At 38.6% G+C, this 26,622-nt stretch overlaps 1 protein-coding gene across 2 annotated transcripts in view; it reads left to right on the top strand.

Annotated features, from left to right (window-relative positions):
* Rngtt (RNA guanylyltransferase and 5'-phosphatase) overlaps positions 1-19,634 on the top strand; it is a 209,152-nt gene extending 189,518 nt beyond the window's left edge. The window contains exons 15-16 of one of the 2 annotated variants that reach the window (XM_027403414.1): positions 15,794-15,917; positions 17,202-19,634. In XM_027403414.1, the coding sequence (XP_027259215.1) occupies positions 15,794-15,917; positions 17,202-17,344 (267 nt within the window). In that variant the 3' untranslated portion in view covers positions 17,345-19,634. Of the gene's footprint in view, positions 1-15,793; positions 15,918-17,140 lie in introns of both variants that reach the window. The other variant, XM_027403412.2, reaches the window with a different exon arrangement.
* Positions 19,635-26,622: the final 6,988 nt, after the last annotated feature.

The raw sequence follows: 26,622 nt of genomic DNA, 5'->3' as shown, positions 1-26,622 counted from the left end.
GAAGAAAGGCATCAAGATAGACAGAAGGGAAACATTAGAAGAATAGAGTAGAGCAATCAACAGTAAGAAAATGAAGAGTTAAGCCTTGGCCCTCAGAAAAGTAAGAGTGTGTGTGTGTGTGTGTGTGTGTGTGTGTGTGTGTGTGTGTGTGTGTGTGTGTGTGTGTCCCTAGTAGTTTGCCTACTCTGCATCTCCTCTTCAGTTTCTCTACCCGCTGAAGGCACTGTAGATGAGATCCTGACATGTTGGAGATGTATGTATCTGTGTTTGTTTTTCCTTTTTTTTTTTTTTTTTTTTGCCAGCCCCAGAGATTTAAGGTTAGCCCCCCTCACTGGCCCCAGAGAATTAAGTTTTACTCCTTCAGATGGAAAAGCCAAATTGAGTGATTAATTTGCCAACTCAGTGGCTCCCCCTCAAACCCTGAGCTGCTGGAGGCTGGTCCTTATGGTGGGGGGTCGGGGAGGGGGAGGAAATGTAAAGTTTGCAGGTAAATTGATAAGCTAGAAACAATCAGCATGTGTGAAGTAACACAGATCCCGGAAGACAAATATTTTGTCTTAAATATGAAGTTATCTTTTAAGCTTTAGATATGCGTTTCAATCAGAATAACCATGGAGGTTAAGTAGCTAGTCAAGGAGGGCATTTTCTAAAAAGGGGGAATAAAATAGAGAGACATGAAGGGAAAGCTAGAGTGATTAAATGGGGAGGGAAATGGGAAGGAAACTAACCCAAAAGCTTTTTGGAAAGTGATATGGAAACCTACTACTGTAGAGGCTTCCTATAATTAATATATATATATTATATATATATATAATATATATATATATATATATATGAAAGTAATTTAAACAGAGTCACAATATAATGTGGGGAAACAGTGCTCCAACTAGACATCTTATGTCACCAAGTAAAACCTCTAGTGCCAGGAATGAGTACATCTTGTTGAGTCATTATCCAAAGGGATCCCTTTACATCACCAATCCCACCGTGCCAAACAGCCCAATCAGTACTATTGATTGTCCTTCATAACCTGATGGTAAGGCATGTTGCTGAAGGCACCACTTACTTATGTCATCAAACATGGACAGCCGGGCGTTGGTGGTGCATGCCTTTAATCCCAGCCCTCGGGAGGCAGAGGCAGGCGGATCTTTGTGAGTTCGAGGCCAGCCTGGTCTCCAGAGCGAGTGCCAGGATAGGCTCCAAAGCTACACAGAAAAACCCTGTCTTGAAAAAACAAACAAAAACAAACAAACAAAACAAAACAAAAAAATGGAGAAATTGAGTTGATACATAGCTTTAAAGAAAAAGCTTTACCCCTACTGACTAGCATTCATGATACTGGAAGGCACTTTGCATACTACTAGAGGAGAAAAGCAATCATCACTATCACCCAGCTACAAACCCTGAAACCTCCCATAGTGACCTGCCTGAAAAATATAGTGGTGCAAAAATGGCACAAATGTCTTGGGAGTAACCAGCCATTTCTTAGTTGGCTTACTGTATGAGATCAAACCTATATCTGACTCTGCTAAAGTGTCCAAGAACCTGAGAGTAGATATGGGCCCATGGGAAAACACAGTACTATTACTCTGCTAAAGGAACATAATAATAAAATGATTCCTAATGACATATCGCTATACCCATAGGCCGAGCATAAAACCCTCATTAGAGAGGCTTCTTCATGCAGGACATCATAATAAATGTGGAGACTCACATCTATACAGAGTAAGAGACTTTGGAGTGCCCATCTCTTAAAATAGGATACCTTTATCAAACCCGTCCCCCCAAGGTTCAGTGATCTATGTGCAAGAAGATGCAGAAAGAAAGATTGTAAGAGCCATGGGTGATAGATGACTCTTAAAGATGCTGTGTCATCCAGAAACACAGTGTTGATACACATGTGAACTCACAGCACACAAAATAAATTGCACAAGTTCAAACAAGACAAAATCCCAGCATTGAGAAGGGGAAATGGACACAAAGTCCCAATTGTAACTAAGAAGTATTTGCCTTCTGGGCTTTCTCCATGGAGTGTCACATGGGATATATCGCCCCATGCCCACGAGTAGTTGGTCAATACAAAATGGACCCCATGTTTTTGTTTGTTTTGTTTTAATCTAATTGGCTGTTTGTTTTGATCTTTGTTTTTATGTTTTGAGTGAGTGAATGTATTGGTTGGGTAGGGAGTACAGCAGATGTGGGAAGAATTGGAGGAGAAAAAAATATAATTAAAATATATTGTACATAGAAAAATTTTAAAATAAATTGATAGACTGTTTATCAAATTCAATGTGGCAAATATCCTTAAGAGTGTCTTTGGAGGATCTAGCAGTGAAGCTTAGCTATTCATATACCCTTGGTCAAAGAACCATCCTCTGTTGCGGAAGGTCATCCTCTCTAAACACATACTCAGCTTCAGGCAGATACACTTGGGGCATTGAAGGAGGATGAGGACACCTGCCTAACCAGCCAGATCAGCCCTGGCAAGCAATGAGGTGGCAGTTGTCAGAGCCGGTTCTTCTTCACATCCTGTACTATGTGAATGACATATTGATTTTACAAAAGGTATATTTAAAAACATCAGATAGGCCTGTCATTATACTTATAGTTGTTTATAATGTAAAAGGTGTTAGATATGCATGCTGTGTTGTTGCTTCATATTAGAAGGTAAAGCTTTCCTTGCTTACTTGTTTTATTATTTTCAGATTCATAGTCTGCTTGTAATTCTCATCATTCTTGGTACTAAACAGACAGGGAGCCATTTTTTGTGTCATAGAGTTCAGCACTCTATTTACTGAGCCATTGCCTTTACCTCACTATCCTTACCTGGCAGATGCCTATTGTCTCTACTGGAATCTTTTCTTTTTTCTAGGTATTCTCAATTCCCACTGAAGGTTATTTGTTTCAATAATGGCTTCTCATTTGTTCTAAAAATCAAACAAAAGCTTTGCAGCTGTGAAATGTAGCCAATTTTAAAATTAACCTATTGTAAATCCTTAATGACTGAGAAATCCTGTAATTTGCTGTGATTTCTGGTAGTGCTGCATGTAGAATAGCAAACAGTAGAAATGATACAGGTCAGAATGACACACACTTAGGAAGAAAAGGAAAGGTTCAGACAGTATGTTATGTCCCCTGTCTTTGATCAGTCACATATTAGTTCATCTCATGTCTACAGACTTTGCCAACTGAAATGTTATCTTTGGAAGTAATTGGTTAATACAGTTTATTATGCCAGAAGTAAAATTGTCCATTAATGTATTCTACCTTTGCCTTTTGCAATGCCTTTTCCACCTAGAGCTTAGATTCCTGAGGGAAGAGGGGGTAGAGAAGGAGTACAAATTTTTGATGTACAAAGGTCTTGATTTTATTTTATTTACCTTATTTTCAGTGCTAGAGATGAAACCCAGGCTTTAAGGCACTGCAGAAAATCACTTATCACTGAACCATACCCTCAGCTCAAGAATTTGAATTATGATCATAGAAGAAGTTAGCTTTATCTTTAATACAAATTATATAAATTCTTTGATTTTGGTTTTTGGGTCTAGAATTCATCTGGATTTTATACAGCCTAAATTAAATATATTAAAGAATCTTGTAGACATAGTATGTTTCTCCACTATTTACTATCTAATAAACACTTATTATATTACTTAACTCCATTTTGCCTGTTTTTCTATATATAAAATGAGACTACTAATGATACCTACTTCCTAGAGTTGTGAGGATTCAAAAAATCATTTGTATAAAGCACTTCAAATAGTACTCAATACCAATGAAGTGATTAGAGTAATTATTAGTCATCCTAGTGTACAGATTAAATTAATAATGAACAACTAATTTACAGATATTGATGTACACTATAAATGAAAAGTGTAAGGTACACTATGATAATTTATATGTCAGAATGGTATAAACGATTGTTTCATTTAGTACTTTGAAGGGAGAAGCCATTGACAGAAGCCATTTACCTGTGTTTTTAATCACTAAAACGTTTGTTTCTTTTGTTTTCATTTACATTAAAATTTGTTTATAATAAATTTGCTTCTTGGTGTACAGTTTCATGAGTTTAGACATGTGCATGTAGAATACAGTACCACTGAAATCAATATACAGAACAGTTTACCCCTCCCTCCAGAATTCTCACAAGATACTCCCTTGTCTTTGTTCAATTCTCTCTCCTTACCCCATTGCCACTGATCTATTTTTTAAAAAGATTTATGTATTATGTATACAGTGTTCTGCCTACATGTATGCCTGCATGCCAGAAGATGGCACCAGATCTCATAGACAGTTGTGAGCCACCATGTGGTTGCTGGGAATTGAATTCAGGACCTCTGGAAGACCAGGCAATGCTCTTAACCTCTGAGCCATCTCTTCTACCCACCATTTCTGTAGCTACTTTTTTCCACTATGTCCTGTGAAATGATTTACTTAATAGCTTTTAGTGTATCATGGTTTAAATTTTACGCATTTCATTTGAAATTCTGCCATGTTATTATACTCACCAATAGATATTATTTCTTGATAATATTTCATTGTATGACTTTTTTTACTATAGTTTATCTGTTCAACAGATGAAGGGCTTGTATGTTGTTTCCTTTGTTGTGCTGTGCTAAAGTTGTGTTTGTTATATGCTAGGATATATTCCTTTAAGATAGTATGACTCTAAACTCTTGCTCTTCTTCCTCTAGGAGTACAGGCATGTACAGCCATGCCATCTTTGGTTCCTATTTTAAATGATTATTTAAAAATCTACTTAAAACATATGATTTTTATGTGAACTTTTACTTTCTCTTCCTTTTACTTTCTCTTCTCTTGGGTAATACCTAATAATGACTTTGCTGATTCTTGTGGTAAGTGTGGGTTGGGTTGAACAAAGCAACTGCCAAACTTTTTCCCAAAGTGATTATACCATTTGACATTTTCTGTCTGATATGTGAGAGCTTATTTGATTTGCTTATTTATATCCTTCATTTTGTCAGTAGTTTCTAATAGAGCAATACTGTGTGTCTTGATTGATAGGCCTGTGTGTTAAACTTCAAGGTTAGTATGACTTCTCCATCCTTTTTTAAAAAATATTTTGATTGTCCTAGTTCCTTTGGCTTTCATATAAAATTAGGTAGTCAGAGTCTATTAATAATAATTCTAATGAGGCATGGTGGTACATGTGAGGCAGGAAAATCATTATGTTCAAGCCCAACCTGTTCATAGTAAGACCCTGTATTTGGGAAAATAAAACATTATGTTAAGATTTCCCTTGTGGTTGTATTGAATTTGTAGATCATTTGGGGGAAAAGTGATGTCAACAGTATTGGGTCTTTCTATCTATGAATATATCTCTACATTTATTTACTTCCTTTTTTTCTTTCACTGGTATTTTGTGATGGACAGTGTATAGATGCTATAACTTTAAACTCTTGTATTCTTTGGTGGTTTTTTGTTTTTATTTTTTTAAATAGGGTCTTAACTATAGTGCTCAGGCTAGACTCAAGCTTGTAGAAATCCTCTTGCCTTATCCTGCTGAATAACTGGGATTATGGGTGTCTACTACCATGCCCAGATGAGTTTTTAAGATTTATATCTAAGTGTTTTGTGGTTGTAGTTTCTAGTGTTCAGACATTTTTATATCTTTTATGTATGTTATCTTTGTGTCCCTTGTTAAACTTAAAACTGTTAAGAACTGCTTTATACATTCCATCTATGTGAGTGTTGCCATCTGTGAATCATGACAAACATATTTTCCTCTCTCTGTCTTTCTCAAATAAATCTAGTTTTATATAAAAATTGATGGGATGGGGAGACGATTTGTGAGACAGTGGTGTCTTGGACTATGAATTTTAAAGCCAGGGATAAGTAGACAAAACAGATTTTTTTTTTTTTTTGGTAGAATTAGTAAGCCCTATAATGGGTTGAATATAAGAGAAACTGAAGAGGAAGAGTTAGGTCACCTGAGCTTCTGTCATGAATTGGGTGAATGATGCTATTTTTTTAGACAATGACAAGAATAAATAGATTTGGAAGAAGATAACAAATTGAACATGTTAGATTTGAGAAGTCTTTGGAATGTTCACATAAAGGTGTGAAATAGGGGTTGGGCCTACATTTCTATGGTATAGTAGTTAGCAAGCTTGAGGCCCTTGGTTTTATCCTTATCACAAAGGAAATCAAAACAAAACCAAATGATATCAGATAGGAAACTAGAATATGCAAGCATATGGAATGTCATTTGTAGGCTGTAAAAAGTTTGGAAATGTGTCAAAACTATGTTGAAACTCCCTTGAAAGCTCATAGGTGACCTGTCTCTCACACAATTGCATAATCTTGAGTTGTCATCTTTTAGGTCCTTTAGTATGCTAAGATTATGTAAGCTTTTATCATAGGTCTTTGGACCCATGGTTCATCACTAATTTGAAGCATGCTTTTCTCCCAGTCTATTCCCATGTATCTTACTTATTTTTCTATTTGCATGACACAGCATTGTGAGTAAGACATCTTATAAATGTTTTTAATTTGGGGGCTCATTTTTTTCAAAGGGTTAGAGCCTGTCTTAAGTAGGTTTTTATTGCTGTGACAAGACACCATGACCATGGTAATTCTTATAAAGGAAAACATTTAATTGGGGCTGGCTTACAGGCTCAGAGATTTAGTTCATTATTGTCATGGCAGGAAGCATGGAGATGTACAGGCAGATGTTGCTGGAGAGTAGCTGAAAGTTTTATATCTAGGTCCACAGGCCACAGGAAGAGGAAGACACTGGACCTGGCTTGAGCTTCTGAAACCCCAAACCCACCCCAAGTAACATACTTCCTCCAATAAGGCCACACCTACTCCAACAAGGCCACATCTCCTAATGCCACTCATTAAGCGTCCAAATATATAAGCCTATGGGGGCCAATCATATTCACACCACTACAGAGTACATGACCATGTGGCAGTGAGCATAGCAACAGGTAGGCAGGCATGGTGCCGGAACACCTGATCCACAAGCATGATGCAGAGAGAGCTAATTGGTAGTGGCATAGACTTTTGAAGACTCAAACCCCACCTAAAGTGATATATCTCCTGTAACAGGGCTATTCCTCCTCATCCTTCCCACACAGTTCCACCAACTGTGGGCCAAGCATTCAAATATATGAACCTATGGAGGCCGTTCTTATTCAAACTAACATAATTTATAATTCTCTCTTTCTTCTTTCCTTCTTTGAGCTGGATTCTTACCTGGATTTGAACATCTCCTTAGACTATCCCACTTAAAATAACATTTTCCAAATACTCAATGGATAAATTATATGAAAGCAAGTGATCCAGTCCATCTCTGCTTGCCCTTTGCATGTTCTTCATTGTCATTACCAACAGGGAGCCTGTGGTGCCTCACATCCACCTGAGGCAGTCAGCAGTAGAGAGCACAGATGTACAGTGTGTGTCTGTATGAGAACATTAAAACTGACAACTTTTGTAGCAGGAAGAAAGGAAAGATGAGCAGATTTAAAGATTGTTCTGCCTTCCTTCGTTTGTTTGTTTGTTTGTTTGTTTGTTTGTTTGTTTGTTGTGTATGTGCTGGTACCAGAAGAGGGTAGCAGATACCCTGGATCTGGAGTTTCAAGTGACTGTGAGCCACCTGATATGGGGAAACTGAACTCCAGTCCTCTGTAAGAACAGCAGGCACTCTTAACTGCTAAGTAAACCTTCTCTGCAGCCTGGTTTACTGTCTCCTTCCCTGTTTTGGAATGCTGGGCAACTTCTCAACTGTAGAGCTACAACCTAGCTCTGGTTTTCTTTTGCCAGCTGTCAACAGTAGCTGGTTGAGAAGTTGAGCCTCATGACCTCTTGCATTTAGTAAGCACTGTTCCCCTAAGGTCTGTACTGGTGCAAGAAGGAAACCCATGACTTGTGTGTGATCTAATGAAATAATGGGAACTCATTTTGTGCCATGGTCTTAGCACCTCAAGCAGAGTTTGTTACTACTTTATTAGTTGCCTCCTCTTACATTTTGTATATAAGTTGATAATTAGATTAGAGATTTGGGATATAGAAAGAGATGAAGGAAAATAATTGAAGACAAAAGTTATCCCACTTTCTCTTTTTACATTCTCACAGACACTTAACTAAGTCTAAAGAAATACCTAACAGCACTATTTCTTCAGGAGATAGACTGAGATAGCTAAACATTTGTGTTCTGCACAAACAGAATAACATGCATTGAAATAGCATCTCAAGCCTTGGAACCAAATATCAATATCCTTATATCCTACTCACATTGATTTTTTTCATACAGTTCTTGTTTTTGTTTTTTTAATCAAAATAACTAACTACTCAGTTTTGCAAAGATCTACTAATACACTAAGGACCCTTGATAAAAAAAATTATATTCCTTCTGATGAATAATTTGCATGGCTGCATTATGTCAAGCATGTGTCACAGTATTTCCCTAAAACATTAAAACAGTCTCAGCTCCTGTGTATTACTGCAGCTCCCTGAAAGTTGCTGCAGGTCTCCTCCACAACACTACAGCTCCCTATGAGTTACTGTAGCTCCCTATGAGTTAATGCAGCTTCCTTTCATGTGCTCTCTTGCAAGTTGGTATAGTTCTTTGTCTTCATTGCTGTTTGGGAGTTATGAGGAATTGTCTTCCAATTAACTGTTTATCTTTTGGTTTTGTGCCTTTATTTCAAAGGCTAGCCTGATCATTATTATCATTACTGAAACAGTGCATTTTAGGTGTTTATTATTTAAAATCACAAAGTTCAGTATACAATACATAATGCTGAAACGTTGAAAATCAGCAGATACAGAGCAGAAAAAGGAAACCACTGCTATCATGTTGCAGTTGACCTGTCCAATTATTTTATATACCAGTTGACTACATTTTGAATAATAAACATGATTTGAGTTTATTGGGAGGTATTAAACAGTAGTTTACTATGAATTTCATTTCCTCAAGTATAATCTGTCTATAATGACTTTCAAGAAACAAAGTGAATTTATAACTTTTTACTCTTGGTGGCTTAAGGCCTGGTTGAAGGGCTTAAAGACCTCATCATTCCTGAGGATACATCCTCTGTTGCTGTGCTGCTACCTAGCAGATACAAGGATGACATTTAAAAACAGTTCACTTACTTAGTAGAGGTCATTTTAAAGGTCCTGGCATATTAAAACAGTAGCTTTCCAAGTGTATTCTTCCTCCAGCATGTGTGTGTGTTTTGTAAAGGCAGTCCTATCATGACCTACACTAACAAAGTTGTCCTCAAAGAAAGTCAGCTTTATTCAGATCTCTTGGTACCACATGGAAAACTGACTGTAAATACTAAAAAGTGAATGAAGATCATAAACCAAAATTTTTTAGTTAATTTTCTTAGATTTTTTTAAGTCCACCTTATGTCATGCTGTAGAGGTAAAGTTTGAATTATCAAGAAGTAGAATTTTATCTTTAGAAAAGAAAAGTGACCATTTTAATTTAACTCCACAGAAGATGATGGAAACCTCCAAGTACAAACCAGTATTTATAGCTGCATAAATATATGCAGCTCTTCCCCATGTCCTTGCCTTTTAATCTCTCTGTGGCCAAAGCAAATGGTGGTGGTCCTTCCTTAGCATAGCCTAGACTGTTGAAAAGTAATTTGTTCTTTGAAAGATCCCTTATAGGGTCCCCCTGAAAGTGGAAACAAGCTAAGCCAGCCTGAGAATCCCTGTGGTCAAACTTGGAGTTGTTGAGCAGCAAAATAATGAAGACAGTGTTTCATAAACCATCACTTAAAAAAAATATTTGCAGTCTATACTACTAGCCAACTAAAGAAAAATGGGCAAGTCTTCCTCGAAGAAGTCCAGTTGGTGAGTTTGTAAGAAAAGAAGGGAGTAGAAATGTCCCCTGAAACACTTCATTTAGGAATCACTGTAGGCAGGTTTGTGAATGGATGAGTGCTAAAGTCAATTATCAAAACTTGTAGAAATGGAGTATTTGTATAGCCTCAGATGATATCCCCTAAGAAACTTAAAAATTGTGTTATTAGTAAATTCCACATGGGACTAGAGAGATGACCTAGTCATTAAGAGTACTGGCTGCTCTTCCAGAAGACCTGGGTTCGATTTGTAGTATCCACATGGTCGTTCACAACCATCTATAACTCCAATTCCATGAGATCTGATCTTTCTAATCTCTGTTGGCACCAAGCACACAAGTGGTACTCAGAGACAAACATGCAGGCAAAACATCCAAATACACAAAGTTTAAAAGTAAGTTAAATAGGGGGCTGGAGAGATGGTTCAGCAGTTAAACACACTGGCTACACTGCCAGAGGACCTGGGTTTAATTCCTAGCACCCACATAGCAGCTCAAGACTGTCTGCAGCTTCAGTGTCAGGGGTTCTAACACCCTCACACAGACAAACACAGGCAAATACCAATGCACATAAAACAAAAATAAATAAAATTTTTAAAAATAAGTAAAATAAATGAACACCACATATGTTTAATAACCCCTTTCCAGAAAGTAGACTTTCATAAGTGGGACTAGACATAAGACTGACACCAATCAATAGAGAAGAAAAAAGAAACCTGACAAATAACTATCCTGACTAAGTAATCACATTTACTGTCACCAGTAACACAGTGAGCTATTATAGTGCAGTAAAACCAGAAAGGCTCTCCTTGTCACACCCAGAAATTCTTTATCATGAGCAAACATCAGGCAAAAAAAAAAAAAAAAAAAAAATCTGACTTTGAGCATCATTCTTGAAACAGGTAATGGCACTCTTTTAAGTATCCAGGGAGCTGGATGTGATGGCTCATGCCTGTAATCCCAGTGCTTAGGAGGATCTAGGTGGGAGGGTTATCACTATATGAAGGTCAGTCTGGATTACAGTGCATAAATAAATAATGAAAAAACTAAGGACTGTCTGAGTAATTGCTGCAGATTTGGAGAAACTAATATGTGACAATTAAATCCTAGTGGTTTTCTGGATTGAGTCCTGTTACAGATAATGACAGAAATCCTAATAGTCTTTATGTTATACCAATGTTAATTTTTTTTGGAGTTGGTAGCTATACACTGATAAATGGAATATAAATGTTAGCAGAAAGTGGCAGAAGAAAATAGGAAACCCCCACCACTACCTTTACAACTTTTCTGTCAATCTAAAATCTTTCCAAATTAAATGTTAAGAAAGTAGAAGCTCCTAATGGCCTTCTTGATATATGGGTAATTTTGTTTTGTTTTCAGTGGCTGCAGAGCAAACAGAAGCCACTCTCTAAGATTCTCATTTGATATGGCCACCCAGCAGGGCAGCTATCTGTAGGTTCCTGCCTATCATCAGAAATAGAACTATTTTCACCCACTTTGTACAAGTTGCCAACATTTAGCATGGTTTTTGTGATTAGTTAGTGTGTTCCCATTCAGATTATTAAATCAATTTAATATAATAATGGGTAGAGTATAAAATTCTAATTTATAAATATTTTATTCTTTCTGCTATTAAGCACTCATTAACTCAAACTAGGATAGCAGAGTTGATATAGAAGACTGACATGGGTCCTCTTTTAGTCAGTAATGATATGAATTGACTGAAGATGAATATAGGTACTAAAATTAAATCTCTCCTCTGTACCTCATTCAATTTTTTTGATGAGACCATTAGTGAATACTTTAGTTTGTGTGCATATGAGAGATATCATTTTTACCAGTTAAATATATTTACCATTCAATCAAATGTATACCTTGCAGCCTGTCTGCAATGGGAATATAATGTGTAACCAATGAATAGCATCATTTCTTGTTGAATATGGACATGAATTTAAGTTAGTAGTGGCAGGTACATGCATTTTCTGGAAAGATTTTTCCGGATTGCTCATACTTGGCCAAGCAGCTACAATAGATAATTAATAATGCTTCCTAATTGATGTAGTCAGATCAGGCCACACATAATTTAAAACAAGTCTGAAACTGAGAACACAAAAGTGGTAAGCTATATGAAACTTTACCCCCAGTTGCTAGCAAGTAAAAGAACAAATTGCACTTGTTGACTAGCAAGCTAGATAACATTCTTCTAAAATGCCAAAGATATAATTTTGTTGACAGCTGCTTTCAGAGTGTACCTTTTCATGTCAGCATGATTCCATTAGTGAGTTTACTTGTAAAGTTGCTTAAAGAAAAAAGCAATATTTCTTGTTCAAAGAAATAAAAGATGATGCAACTAAGGGGGATGCTATTGAGTAGTCATGGATCAGAATGTAATGTGGTCAGGATATCCATAGAACTTATAGCAACCTTCAGATGCTGTGTAACCTATCAGAATCCTAACTTACCTTTTACAGAAGGGGAAAAGCTGTGCTAGAATTCATATGAAATCTCAAGGGATTCTACATAGCTGACAGATAGCAAAGTTGGAGGCCTCACACTCCTGGCTTCCACCTACTCCAAAACTACAGTGGTTTAAATCTCAAGATTCATCATTGACAGGTAGATCACAGGATCTGTCAAAATAGCCCCCTCTTCTGCCTCCTCCTCCCCCCCAAAAGGTAGATATGCTAGCAAACATCTGTGATCTCATAGTACCTGGGAGATTAAGACAGTAAAATCATGAATTTGGGGACATGCTGAGCTATATAGGAAGCCTCTGTCTCAAACAGTAGCAGAAGCAATAGAACAGTCAGTGGAATAGAGAGCCCAGGAATACATCTTCAACCTACAGACAGATGATATTTCACAAGGTAACATGATTACACAGCAGGGAAAGCTGATTTCCTCAATAAAAACTGCTGAGAAAACTGGATATCTAAAAGATGATCGACCTTGCCCTTTTACCATGTAAGAAGTTAACTTCTAAATACACTAAGAACTGAAGCATAAAACCTTAAACTATTGAGCCTCAAAGGATTAAAAACAAAACAAACAAAAAACTGGGGACACTTCAGGGAGAGATATGGCAGTAACTTGTTGGATGACACCAGAATCATAGCAAAATGAAAAATAAACAGGGACATTAAACTTAAAAACTCTGCTTATAGTCATCAGAGAAGAAAGGTGGCCAATATGTTGAAAGAAAAGAATAATAAGCATTGTCTGATGAAGGTTAATGGCCAGACATAAAATTCAACAATACCAAATTCTTGATAGTATAGGCATCCAGTCTCAAAAATAAACAAAAAGACAAAATAATTAAAATATTTTGCCATTCAAATATTAATATCTGTTAAATTTGTGTTCTTTCAATTTGCTGTATTATATATCTCCTGTTAAAATAATAAATGGTTCAAACTAATATATCTATTTACCTGAATATATATTCATATATATGAATATAAAAAAGCATGACAAGTTTTCTCTTATGTGTAATCCAGAGGGGAAGGACATCAAAGTAAAAGGAAATCTGCTAAGATCTCTTGCCCTATAGTCTACTGTGGGGACAAGAAGGAAATAGGAGTAGTAGTAGTTATGGTCAAATATGTCACGGGCACAAATGAAAACCTCCAACTGAATTACATTAATTTTTAAAGTTAACATATGCTAATGAAAATGATTTTTTTTTTTTAAATAGGCAAAAGTAGCTGGACATGCTTCTGATCCCAGCATTTGGCTAAGGCAGATCACAAGTTTAAGGTCAGGATGACTTCAGAAGTTCAAAGCCAGCTTGGGCCACACAGTGGGACCCTCTTTCACACACCTACCCCCAAATGGCAAAAGAATCAAATAGATATTTTTCCAGAAAAGGTATACAACAATAAGCACGTTCTACCAAGAACCATAGTGTCATAACATCTGGCGCCTGTCAGGATGACCAGCACCTAAAGTTGCACTCTTAGTGAAGTGACATGGTTTAGCCATTTTGGATAATATGAAAGTTACTTGGAAAATTAAAAACTTGAATTACTATATGATCCAGCAGTCTCACTTCTGGGTGTATACCCAAAAGAACTTAAAACAGGATCTCCGAGTGATATTTATACCCCTATTTTTCCACAGCATTAGTCACAGTAGCAAAGAGGTAGAAAAAATGTCCATCAACAGATGAATGGCAGAGGAGAATGTAATGCATGTCTATAATGGTATATTATGTAACCTAAAAAAAGAATTTTATCACATGCTACAACATGAATGAACCCCAAGGATGTTGTGCTAAGGCAAAATAAACTGCTTTAGAAACATAAATACTATGCTATCCTACTCATTTGAAATGTTATAAAGTAGAAAAACTATAAAGTCACAAGCAGAAAACAGGAAGGTCTAGGTATGTAGGAGGTGCAAAATTGTAGGATTGGAAAGTGCATAAATCGGAGAAGTTGGCTATACAGTAGTGAATTGCCTAGTATTGCTAAAATGTGCCCTTAAAATGGTTAAGGCAAGATGTTGGCTTTCTTAAAATTTTTTATTTAGTTACACTTTTACTGATTTCCTACTCTGTATCAGGGACTTTCTTCTAGTATATTAGAAAGTCCTTTGTTTTTAGAAATTAGAAAATGCAGACTTTGGAAGATTTAGAGACTTGCTTCTGTTAAACCTTGGTTGAGTCATAACCCAGAAGTAGGTGCCTAGATTGAATGAGTTACCCAGTGCCTGCATATAAGTGATGAATCAAAAATAAAAGGAGATGAACTCCTGCTAACTCAAGGGTAGTATGGATTATTTGAGGACACATGGGCTAGGTTGCTTAATGGTGAGCATCATTTTTGTGGAGAGGTCAAGTCAGAGAGCCAGATTGCTTGATATCCTGGGCCTGTTGGACTTGTTGTTAGGTCTGTAGAAAATGCAAATGATTGATCAAAAGCAACACTCATCTAGAGGGAAAGAAGACAGTTTGAAAGTTTTTATGAAGACACGCCCTCCTTAATCTGTGAATTGAAAGCAGCTTTTAAAATTTTGCATCCCTTCATCTTCCTAGGTGGTAGTGAATATGTGGGCAGAAAATGAGAGCATTTCAAATAATGCTAATGAAGTTTAGTGATTACAATCTACCATATTGTGTGTGAGAGAGTTGTTAGTTCTGAAGGATGGAGACAGAATTCAAATATTACCATGACTGGCATTTGATTGGGAAAGTGCAAAGATAAGCTTAGGGTTCTTTTATGAAAACCATCCTCCCAGCCTGATGGAATATCTTTTAAAACTTACCATAGTTACCATGGAGACTTGGTGGCTTTGATAGAGTATGTTGTAATCCATATTCAATCATCTGAGGTAAAGAAGCCAAGAAACACATCAGCTGAAGTCAAAGTAGTTTCCTGTCTAAATCCATACTCTCTGGAAAGATGAAAGGGGAAAATAGCCTAAGGAGTAGGTTTAGGTTAATTATCACTGCCTGAAAATTAAAATTTAGCAAGCATATTGCCTGAAGTTGATGCTGTTGTTTATTTTTTAATGTGTAGCCTTTTACCTATAGTAAGGAGAATTTCTTGGGTTTTGGCATGGGAATTTAAATGGTAAGATCTTTTGGAAAGTTGATGAACCCTAAGCAGTGTACTCAATTTCTGAAAGCCAGAGAAACACAGACAGGATTGCAGGCATTGTCCCCATGGTAACATATTTGCATTTGGCCCAGAAGTGGCAGCTTTCTGCTTAGCTTCTTTTAATTGCTATATATTGACAGCCATTTTCACAACTCTGAAGTGTCAGATACATGAGCATGTGTACTGAGAGTGTGCACCATATCTTCAGGCTTGATTAGACACTTCAGATGACAAAGAGCTCTGCTTAAAGAGTTACTGAGGTGTTTTTGGCATTTCCTAATGTGTCTGTCACATAGTGGAAGCAAAAAGTCTCTCAAATGATTTAAATATTTTCATCAATTCTCTTTTAAAACAGGTGACAAAAGAACTAAAACAGTACGACAACAAAATTATAGAATGCAAATTTGAGAACAACAGCTGGGTCTTTATGAGGCAGAGAATAGACAAAAGTTTCCCAAATGCCTACAACACAGCCATGGGTGAGTATGAACAGTGCCCATTACATTACAGAGTTTTATGGCGTCAGAGCCCACATGTACTGTTGGTGCTGTCCTGCTTGATGAGGCAGAAGATCAGGCCAGCACCTTGCTAAACTTCTAGTCAATTGGAAGTTCTCCTCCCTGGGCTGGGGGGCTGCACTGTGTGCCTGAGAGGGCTAAGAGGGCAGGGTGGTGGCTGCACAGTAGTTGGACTTAAGACAGCAACAGTGGAAGCCATGATAATTTCTGATCTATTCAAAACTATTAAAACCATTGTTTGCCAGATGGTAAGAAACAAAATTAGCAAAAGAAAATGTAATTTCCAGTTCCTAAAATAACTTTACAAACAATGGAGAGAAAGTAAATGAAAACCATTTTAAAACATAAAAACTGCCCTGCTGTCTTTCATGATGTTCTTTGGGTGTAATCTGAATGCCTGGGGATTTAGAAATGCTTGTTGTTTGCATAGGAACACCACAAATTCATTTGAGTTTATAAGGCATTCTAATATAGAGGTAGTTAAAAAAAAAAAAAGGTTGATAAAGGTACAACAGAAGATTAAAGGTTAATCTAGTGTTCAGTTCTGACGGTGATGATGATCATGAGAAGCAGAAGAGTAGAGAGAAGTGACCAGTTTCAGGCTTTTTAAAAGATACTGTTTCACATTCAGGGTTTTTATTTTGTTGTTGTTGGTTTTTTTGGGAGTAGCATCTATGTTCAGACAAGATGAGTTCATTTCATTGTCTCCCCCCAAAAAAACCAAATAGATAAATGAAATGAAAAGCATTGGTTCTAAATTTTGATTACTCAAGAAAAGATTCTTTATTTATTAGGCTATTATATTTCGTGTCCTCCAACTAAATGATTAAAATAACAATATGGATGACAGCTGTCATTAAACCTCACTATTCTTAGTAGCAGGGGCAAGTGCTATTATATTTCACAGAATGGACAGTTTTCTGAGAGAAGTACTTAAAAACTATAGTGAACTTTTCCTGAATATAAGATTTAGTTGAATGTGGACTTTGATGGAGTATGCTATACTAGATTAAGATCCTTTAGCATTCTTGTTTAAAATTAATACTCCAGCAAAGAGTAACCACTAGAAAAGCCCATTGGTGAAATGCCAGGGTTTCACAGAGCTGCATGGAAACCACCCCCAGCCTGTGGTGAGGCCACTGCCTTAGTTAATCACCTGAAATGCTGTCCCCCTTTGTTCACAGCTGTGTGCAACAGCATATCAAACCCTGTCACCAAGGAGATGCTGTTTGAGTTCATTGACAGATGTGCAGCAGCTGCCCAAGGACAGAAGCGAAAGTATCCCCTGGACCCTGACACAGAGCTCATGCCACCCCCACCACCCAAGAGACTGCACCGGCCAACCTAGTCCCTGCTTCCACCTTATGCTCCAGAGGAAAGAAGAGTGAGACGAGTTTTCTGTTGCCTCACTTTCACAGCCAGAGAAATTAAAGAGACAAACATGACTTGGTACTGGCACTTGTCTTAAGGGAAGACATGTAGCCAACCTGTATATATTTGATATATTTGGTTTCTCAGAACTGCAGCACATCATGGACCTAAATATTTTATTTATACCTGATAAATCCAGCCTTACCTTGTGGAGTCTGAAGACTGAAATATCCAAAGGTTTAAATCAGATTGAAGTCAATGAAATAGAGGCCTTGTTTGTATGTGAATAGATACCTTTACATTTGATTCATAGCTAGCAATCTGAAACTGTGAGCACATTGAGTTTTTTAGAAGTTGGATTTTAAGTTTTCCTCTTAAAAATATAGGCAGTGGTATTAGAAATTCTCATTGTCACTTATCATGGATTTCTTATATTTCTGAATTTTCTATATTCTGAACAATGACAAGGTCAAGTATTATGCACATTAAACATTTTTGTCTGGCTATATACCATTTTAAGGGGTTTTTTTTGTGAGGGTGGGATGTAAAAGTAAAACAGTAACACCTTTTTTTTCTTTTTTCGTGAATTGTATTCTTTCTTTAGAAACTACTTTGAGTATTTTACCATTTCTGTTGTTTGAACCACAGTGTCAGATGTCTGGTGTTCCCACAGTGGTTTTCAGTTACTTTGTGGCACTTAGATACAGAGCCCCAGGTTCTTTATGTGCTGCTGTCCTGGGAACATTGCTTCTTTCAGATGCCAGGGCTCCTTCTGCTTTACCTCAGTGGGATCATCACGCACCACTCACTGTGATCTCTGGGAGCGATATCAAACACAAACAGTCTTGTGTTAGTTCCCTCAAACAAAGCATCGGAAGCAATGCAGCTTATTCCTTTAGTTAGAAGGTAATGTAAGCTGAACAAGGTGTTGTCTTTAGGAAATGCTGTCCTCCTACTGGACAGATGCAAATGCATTGCAGGGACTGATCATGGAGGAAATGAAGACATGGCTTCCACTGTTCCAGTTGCACCTGTGCTTGGGGGATGATATTTCAGTGATGTGGCTGCATTTCAATGTTTACTATAGGCAATAGGTTTAAAGGCAGCTAATGGTCCCTGACATATATGAAACTGTTCTGATTGGCTTGTGAGGGAATTCAGAATTAGCTACTAGCAAACAGCTTAATGTATTTATTTTTAGAGACACAGGTTTTAAGTGTATGTATTTAAGACAAATTTTCATGATCTGAATTTTTATATATGTATAAGCATATATGTGAAAGTATATGCAACAGTGTATATTCTTGTACTGATACAGCCAGAAATGAAAACCCAAATGTGTTACCTAGCAGACTGAGTATCTGATGGAATTTTTATTTGACATAACACAGAGAAACCAAAACTGTATTTATATGAACCTGAGTTTTAACATTTTTAAAGAAACCTTTCTTGTGCAGTGCTTTTCTATATGTAATACTAGGGCTGTGCTTTGGGCTTATGCCCCTGTTGTTCCCAAGTTACGTGATGTGCAGCACATTTATTCAAAATGCTGTTTTAATGGTTTTTTTTTTCTCCCCTATATTGCTTTTGTATATTTGGGCACTTAAAGGATTTAAACATCTGACTGCTACAGTGATTGTTGAGGGGAAATTGTCAAGGTTCCTTCTGTCTTTTACACATTGGATCCAAAACTGCCTGTGGACTCCAGACAGTCTAGTGCCTGCTTCCCCAGGGTCAGTGACTATGTCATGGATGGTCTGCTCCTAAGCTGGTACAAAAGTAGAGTCCTTTTTCAGATATAATAACAAGCTTTTGCCAGTGATCTTTAATAGAATTAAAATGCTTATGGTAACTAACATTTTAAGTGACTCTTGTGAAAAGAGCATTGTATAGGACTTACTTTTTCAGTTTGTCTTTTCCATTCAATTTTGGTAACATCATAATTATTGGTGTTCATAAACAGATCCCATGTAGTCCCCAGACACAGTCTCAAGTATCATAACAGCATTTAGGTTGTTGGGTGAAACCTGGAGGCAGGGCTTGGGCATCTTGAAGGAAATTTGTCCCTTCTTAGCTCATGTTACAGTAGCCATTTTCTTTAGCTAGTGTTTTCTAGACAAGAATAAGAAGACTGTTTTCTTGAGTTACCGCATGTAAAAGCTTGCTTTTTGTTTGGGGAAAAAAAATATGGACAACTATTGCCTAGAGGATTCCTTTGCTTTCCATGAAATGCTCAGAAATGCCAGAACATTCCTTCTCTAATTGTGTGTCAGTGTGTATTGTAATAAAACTACTAATGTAAAATAATAGTGTGTCTTTCCTGTCTTACTGGCAATCCCTTCTGCTGCATTGACTCTTGTTGCTGTCTGCCACTCCCAGTATGGTTCATCTGGCTAGGTGCACTCTGAGACTTGTTTGACGTGGCAGTGGTTGTTCAAAGTCTAGGGTGGAGATAATTTATATATTTCTGTGCATTTACCCCATCTCAGCAGTCTACCAAATAAGGATTCTCTTACATTATTTTTACGGGTTTCTTTTAGGATATTTAGTAGTTAATGTCCTGAAGTTATGAACCATCAAATGCTTATAAAAACTATGCATTTTTTTAAATATGGGATTTTGCTATCCTTAAATAAACCCAGCATTTTGAGCAATGTAGGGGTAGTAAATGCCTATGAGCAGAGAAAACCTTAGGCTGGCTCTAGAAAGAAATCCAGAGTGAGCCTCCTACTAGTTTTGTGTTCTATCTTCTCCCTTCCTTTTCCATTTATAAACTGTCAAGGTTGGGCCTGACCAGAAGGAACCTTTCTAGTCCAACTATGATTCTGTGTGGAAGTCAGGGCTGTGTATGTTCACCGTAGCAGCCATATTTCTGTGACTGATGGTTAACATCAAGCTAAGAGTGCCCTTCCTAACATTCAGATACAGAATGACTGAATTTTGAGCTAAGCCCCAAGCACATTTTGGTACTCCAGTAAAACTGTTGCCTAAGTGTTTCTTCACAATCCGGGTGTGGAGGCTACTTCCACAAGATCTCAGCTTGCCCAATTGAGTTTTTGCTGCTGGCCGTGAGATGGGTATCATTTGCCTCTTGCCAGGTGAAGGAGATGAAATTGACAGCAGGAGAGTAAATGTGACTGAACTGTCATGAAGGGAAGTAGAATGTTGGAAGTGCTGGGTCTGGAGCTGTAATTGGGACCGTGGTGATTGAAGTAAGCACGGTCAGCTCTCACATTTTGGCAGGTTATTGTTAGCCTTGGTTTAAGTCCAGTGTATTCTCCCTCCTTTCCTTGACATAGTGACCACTGTACATGGTAAGGGAATAAAGCTGGGGCTACAGGATTTCCAGATTCCACATTTCTGAATGTGCATGGAGAGATGAACTTGCCAGCTATTTTTCATGGAAAGGCATTTATTTTTCAAAATTTTGTGGCCATCCTTCAGTAACTTAAAGAGTATCTCAAAACTGAAAAGTACTTACTTTACAAGAAAATACAAGCCTTTTCATAGAACATTTTTTGTTACTGTGATAATTGTCCTTTGCACCTGCATGTCACCCTAGGCTAGCAAGATCTTTGTGCTGGCCCACTGTGCTGACTAGTTTTAAGTCATGTTGGTGCAGACTAGTTATTAGAGAAGATGGAACCTCAGTAGAGAATACATCCCAACCAGATTGGCTTTGGTTATATAAGCCTGTGGGACATTTTCTTGGTTGATGATTGATGTGAGAGGGCCAGTGCACCTTGTGCAGTGCCACCTCTGGGCAGGTGATCCTGGGTGATACAAGGAAGCAGGCTGAGCAAGCCCTGGGTGGCAAGCCAATCAGCATCACTCTTCCATGGTTTCTGCTTCAGTTCCTGCTTCCAAGTTCCCACCTAGAGTTTCTGCCCTGGCTTTCTTGGATGATAGCCTTATAAGCTCTGACATAGATTCAGTTCTTTGCTCCCCAAGTGGTTTGGGGTCATTGTTCCTTGTTGTTGCAGTAAAACACCCATGTTGGTAATCTACCAGACAGCTTATAGCTGGGGAATAGGGCATTGAGACCCTCAGAGGAGCAACAGTTCTTGGCTATACCAGTGAAGGTCACATTTGGACTTGACAGTGGTTTATTGTACGGGTGATTCTATTGTGCTCTCATGCAAAAATGTACATAGGTAGAAACTGGAATTTCCTGTATGTTAAGAAATACCTGGGGCTGAAGAGATGGCTCAGAGTACTGGCTGCTCTTCCAGAGGTCCTGAGTTCAATACCCAGCAACCACATGGTGGCTCACAACCATCGGTTATAAGATCTGGTGCCCTCTTCTGGTGTGCAGATATACATGGAAGCAGAATGTTGTATACATAATAAATAAATAAAATCTTAAAAAAAGAAAGAAAGAAATGCCCAAGTAGAATGAAACTTGACTATGTTTCCCAAATTTTATTTTATACTATGTGTGTGGGGGGTGGGTATGCATGTTGTGTTTAGATGCCTGAGGAGGCCAGAGGTGTAAGATTCCCCTGGAGTTAGAGTTACAGGCAGTTGTGAACTGCCTTTCCTGGACACTCCCATTTAAGCCATTTCTCTAGCCCTGAAACTCAGCTATTTAAGGGACAGAAATTAATTTGACCAAACAACAACACACACAAAAAAGAATTTATCTTTGACTAGACCAACAGGAAGTCATGTGTTTTCCAACTGTGCCGTTGGTACACAGTCTATTTTTCTTGAGATCACAAGTTCAGAGTGATCTTTCAAAACCTCAAATTGCTTCTATTAGTAACCCCAAGAGCAAGCACCCCAGTACCACAGGGAAGCCCTCTGGTGTGGCTCCATCCTGTGCCATCTAGGTTTGAAACCAGGGGTGTGCCCCTTGGGTTCCCAGTGCTCCATCGCTCTGAGCCCAAGAGCCTCAGCTTCCCCTCATCTCGGGATCAAGGATCTCGTCATAATGCAGATGTCTGTAAGGAGGCATACATTTTGGTACTTTCTTTGGCCTTTCCCCTCCAGACATGGGACTGTAGACATAATGGTGATACTGGGTCATAGAGCTTGGCAGTGGTGGAATTCAAGTGTCACTTTGTGCTGCTATCCTCTTGGGTTAGCCGTATGGAAATTTTTTTTGTGTGTATGTCATTCTAGTCCTCTCACTGTATCTGAAACACTGAAGCATATGTTCTGAAGACTGTATTCAGGGCCATAACTAGTGTGACTCCCTTTTAATTGCATCAGCAGCATCTTGTCTGTTCTTGTCTTTTGCTCTGAAAACAAGAACTGGGAGACTATTGAGCAGGTAGTGCCCTGTTCTTCCTTTTTGTGAAATGCTTGAAGGGAGATGAAAAGGAGGTCATCTTTTCTTTCTTTTTTTTCTGTGTCTTATTTTTTAGTGCGGTTTCATTGAACTTAGTGTATCATAAGCTATGAGGTTCAGCCTACCCATCCCACCCATTTTCTCATGTATTCACAGAGTGATCCTTTGGTAACTATTGGGACTTTTTAGTTTTAAAAATAAATTCTGGTTCCCTTTAGGTTAGTCTGTGCCTCTAGCCTTGTCTTCAAACAGGAGAGCAAGTGAAGGAGGCTGTTCTTGCTGCTTCTATTGAATGTCTCCCAGGATCTAAAGGAAAAAGAAACTGCACAGTTTCCATGAAAGTTCTGCTCCCTTCTATCTGGGCATCCTTGTGTGGCTTTGATGTCTGGTATAAATACAGTGTGCTCTGATAAACATCAAGGTGAGGCCTGCAGAAACCCCATTTGAACATATCACCACCAAAATCCTATAAAGTTTCTGGACTGTGTCATATTTAGGTGGAACTAGAATTCCTGAGACATCTGCTGGGGGTGGAATGAGAGGAGAGGTGTGACCTAGGCCTTCCTGGGTGGGCTACAGATATATATATATATATATATATATATATATATATATATATATATATATATATGAAAGCATGCGGTGAGGGTTGCTCATGGTTTTGCAAAGGAAATTGGCTAGAAAATGAACTGTAACCTCTGCCGTTACCTCCAGCCAATATGCTCTCATCTCCATTTCTGCACAGGGTCAAATGCACTTACATAAACAGCCTGCAGGCAATACATTATACAGGTACTCATTGTTCAATGAGAACTTTCAGATATTTGAAGTGCAGAGTGAAATTCTGGTGAAGTACCATTTCCACCAACTTGGTGGTGCTCACAATGTCAGGGCTAGTCATTTCACTGGCCAGTCCACAAACATAAATATGACTGCTTTAAGATTTGTCTCTCTTCCCTCCTGCTGCCCTTCTTACACTTGGCTCCTAAGCCATTATGGCCTCTTGATTTTCCTCCCTCCCATATACAGCTGTTCTTCCCTAGCCTTTCTTGTCCTTCTCATCTATACTAATGGCCCAGGTGCAGTCTCTTGGCCTCTGTCCACACTCTTGTCAAAGTTTCCAAGTTCATTTAGAGTGTTCATTCAATACTGATTCTTGAGTGTTGAACTCAGATATCCCACTGACAGTTTAACATTTTTGCTGGGGTGCCTAATGTCACCTCAACCTGAATATGCCAAAACTGAGCTCTTCCCCCTTCCTGTGTGCTTCCTTCTCTGCCCACAGTCATCTTCCAGGTGTAGTTAATAGCAATAACAGTTTTTCAGTTGCTTCTGGATTGTCTTTGACTCTCTTCTTTCTGTTACACTTCCACCCAGTCCATCAGTAAATGTTGTCGGCACTACCTTCAAAGTGTGACAACTCCATCTCCCAGCTCAGTTCCTGTGCCATCCCAGGTCCTCTGTCCCCACAGCTTCTCTAACCTCTACTTAGACTGTTATGCTGAGCTCTTGATTACACACAGTTTCTACCCGCCTCCGAATCTCCTCTCCACACTGTTTATATGGTGCTTTCAAAACAGGTCACTTTCCTATCCAAAACATTGTGAAGTCCCTGCCTTATTCAACATGTCCCACACTCTGCTTAGTTTAGAAGCAACATGATCTACTCCTGTTCAACCTATTCGTCACTCCAGTTTCTGTGCTGTGTTCCACTAGCTAAGCAAGCTCTCATTTAGTGCCTTGAACTTTATGCATCTGAAATGCTCTTCCAGCAGACATGAGAGGTCCCCATACCTGCTCCTGCAGTGACCATGCTGCCTGGAGTGCCACACCCTCCTCCTCATAGTTCCTTCTTCTCTAGCATGTATGTTAGCTTTTTCTGTCTCATTTGCATCTCCTCTCTAGAATGCAACTTCTATATGTGGAAATAATTTATTGCACCAGTGGCTATATTTCCAGCACCTAGACTATTTAGGCACAAAGTAAGAGTAAATGTTTTTAGAATCACTAAGTAAAATCTGACTATGCAGACTATGTGGGGCTTTGAATGTCTGACCAAGAAGTTAGACTAAAAGCCAAACTTACAGCAGGAGGTCAAAGTTTAGACTAGGGAAACTATATAAGTAGGGGATGGATGTGATGGACCTTCAGAAGGTTAGACCTCCAGACCCCACCTTTAGAGGGCTCAAGTCTAAGTGGGGAAGCAGTGACTCCCTTGGCAGAAATGGGATGAAAGGCATTATGAGTCCAGTGATTTGGCTGGACATGCTTGGGTTGGCCATGGGGTTATGCTAAGGATGGTAGCAAGGAGAGCAGGTCCCAGATACAGTCAGCAGCAGTTGTGAAATAAAATGAGGACTGGGGATCCAGCTTGGTAAGCTGATGGTGGAAAAAAAATAACCATCAGAGTAGGGCAGCAAAAAAGTAAAGTAAAAAAATAAAGCTTAAGAAGGTGCACAGAGAGGCTAGAAAGACTTGGGAGGAAGGACAGAGGACAGGGCTTAGAGGCTGGCTCCTGGGACCTGCAGACGTGTATTGAGGATTGAGAAAAACAAACCAGGAAGAAAGGTATGTGGTTGGCCTTGAGCTACAGTAGATAGCCCAGATAACCCCACAATGGTGGGACTACTTGGGCATATAGTAGGTAATTACCAATACGGAGTCAGGTAGAAATATAAGGGTATTTAATAGGGAAAAGCCTTACTTACAGAGCGAACCAGCCAGCCGGTGGTAGTCTGTACAGCAAGAAGCAAAAAGAGAAACCGAAACCGAAAACGCAGTCCCCCTACTCACTCTGACCCCGCCCTCACAAGCCCTCAGGTACTCCTGTAGCCAGCCCCTAAGAAGGCGTGGCTACAGCTTCCCCTACGTGGGCATGCTGACTGAGAACATAAACTCTCCAACTTTTCCTTCAGGACATTGGCAGTTTGTCACCAGAGTTGTAACTCTCAACCTACAAGCCCGGCCCCTTCCAGTCCTAGAATGCTGCCTCTGGGCTTCTGAGCAGGAGCAGCCTTTGGTCCCTATAGATCAAAGTGGCATGACCAATGTCAAATCCACAAAGCCTTGTGGGCTCCTCTCTGGAGATGGCCAGGCCAACCACAGAGTCACCTGCAGCCCATTCTGGCTGGGCAGGCACCCTGAGTAGCTAGTGAGACATGGCTCAGGTACAGATGAACTAAAAGGGATGTTTAGGAGTCTGTTGGGGGACTGGGTGGGGGGGGTTCTGAGCCTCAGCCTTCACAGATGATGGTTGGTTTTGGAAGCTTTCATTCCCATTACTGGATGGCAGTGTGCTCTGCACATCAGGACCTCATCAGGGTTTGAAAGAACTGACATGAAAATGTCCATTGGATTAGAAGTCCACTTGAACCATCCAAGAAATGTCAACAAGAAATCACAAGAAATTTGTGAAAATGAGAAAAGATGATTCTTTAAATATAGTTTCAACTGTTGACATTTTTGAAAGATTGCAAAATGGTTTAAGATTGTATTCCAGCATGCAGTTTCTCATCAATAGTGACTGCTAAATATTGGAAGAAGCTGTGAGGATTTGAGGGCAGACTTTCTGGCATTAAGCTATGTTAAAAAGGCAGGCTCAGGTTTTTTAGATGTTTGGAAAGGATTTATTTCGAAGCATCTAATAATCCTCCCCCCCACACACACACACTGACAAATAGCATTGTTATTGGGTTTTTTATTAATGTAATTTTTTGTATGTGGTTGCTTTGGCTGCATGTTTGTATTGCTTTATGTAGTTCCTATGAAAGCCAGAAGAGGTCATCATGTCCCTAAAACCTGGGACTGTATACAGGAATGAGCTGTCTTTTGGGTGCTGGAGATTGAACCTAGGTCCCCTGAAAAAGCAGCCAGTACTCTTAACCACTGAGCTATTTCTCTAGCCTCAAGAAAATATTTTAATAAACCTCAATAAAATTAGAGAATAAGCATTTCTGTATTGGTCTTGGAGTGGCATTTATTACATTCTTTATATTATTGTGG

The sequence above is a fragment of the Cricetulus griseus genome, chromosome 2, assembly GCF_003668045.3.
Source record: "Cricetulus griseus strain 17A/GY chromosome 2, alternate assembly CriGri-PICRH-1.0, whole genome shotgun sequence".
NCBI lineage: Eukaryota > Metazoa > Chordata > Mammalia > Rodentia > Cricetidae > Cricetulus > Cricetulus griseus.
The sequence above is the reverse complement of the archived record's forward strand: the minus strand, read 5'-3'. Positions and strand labels throughout refer to the sequence as shown.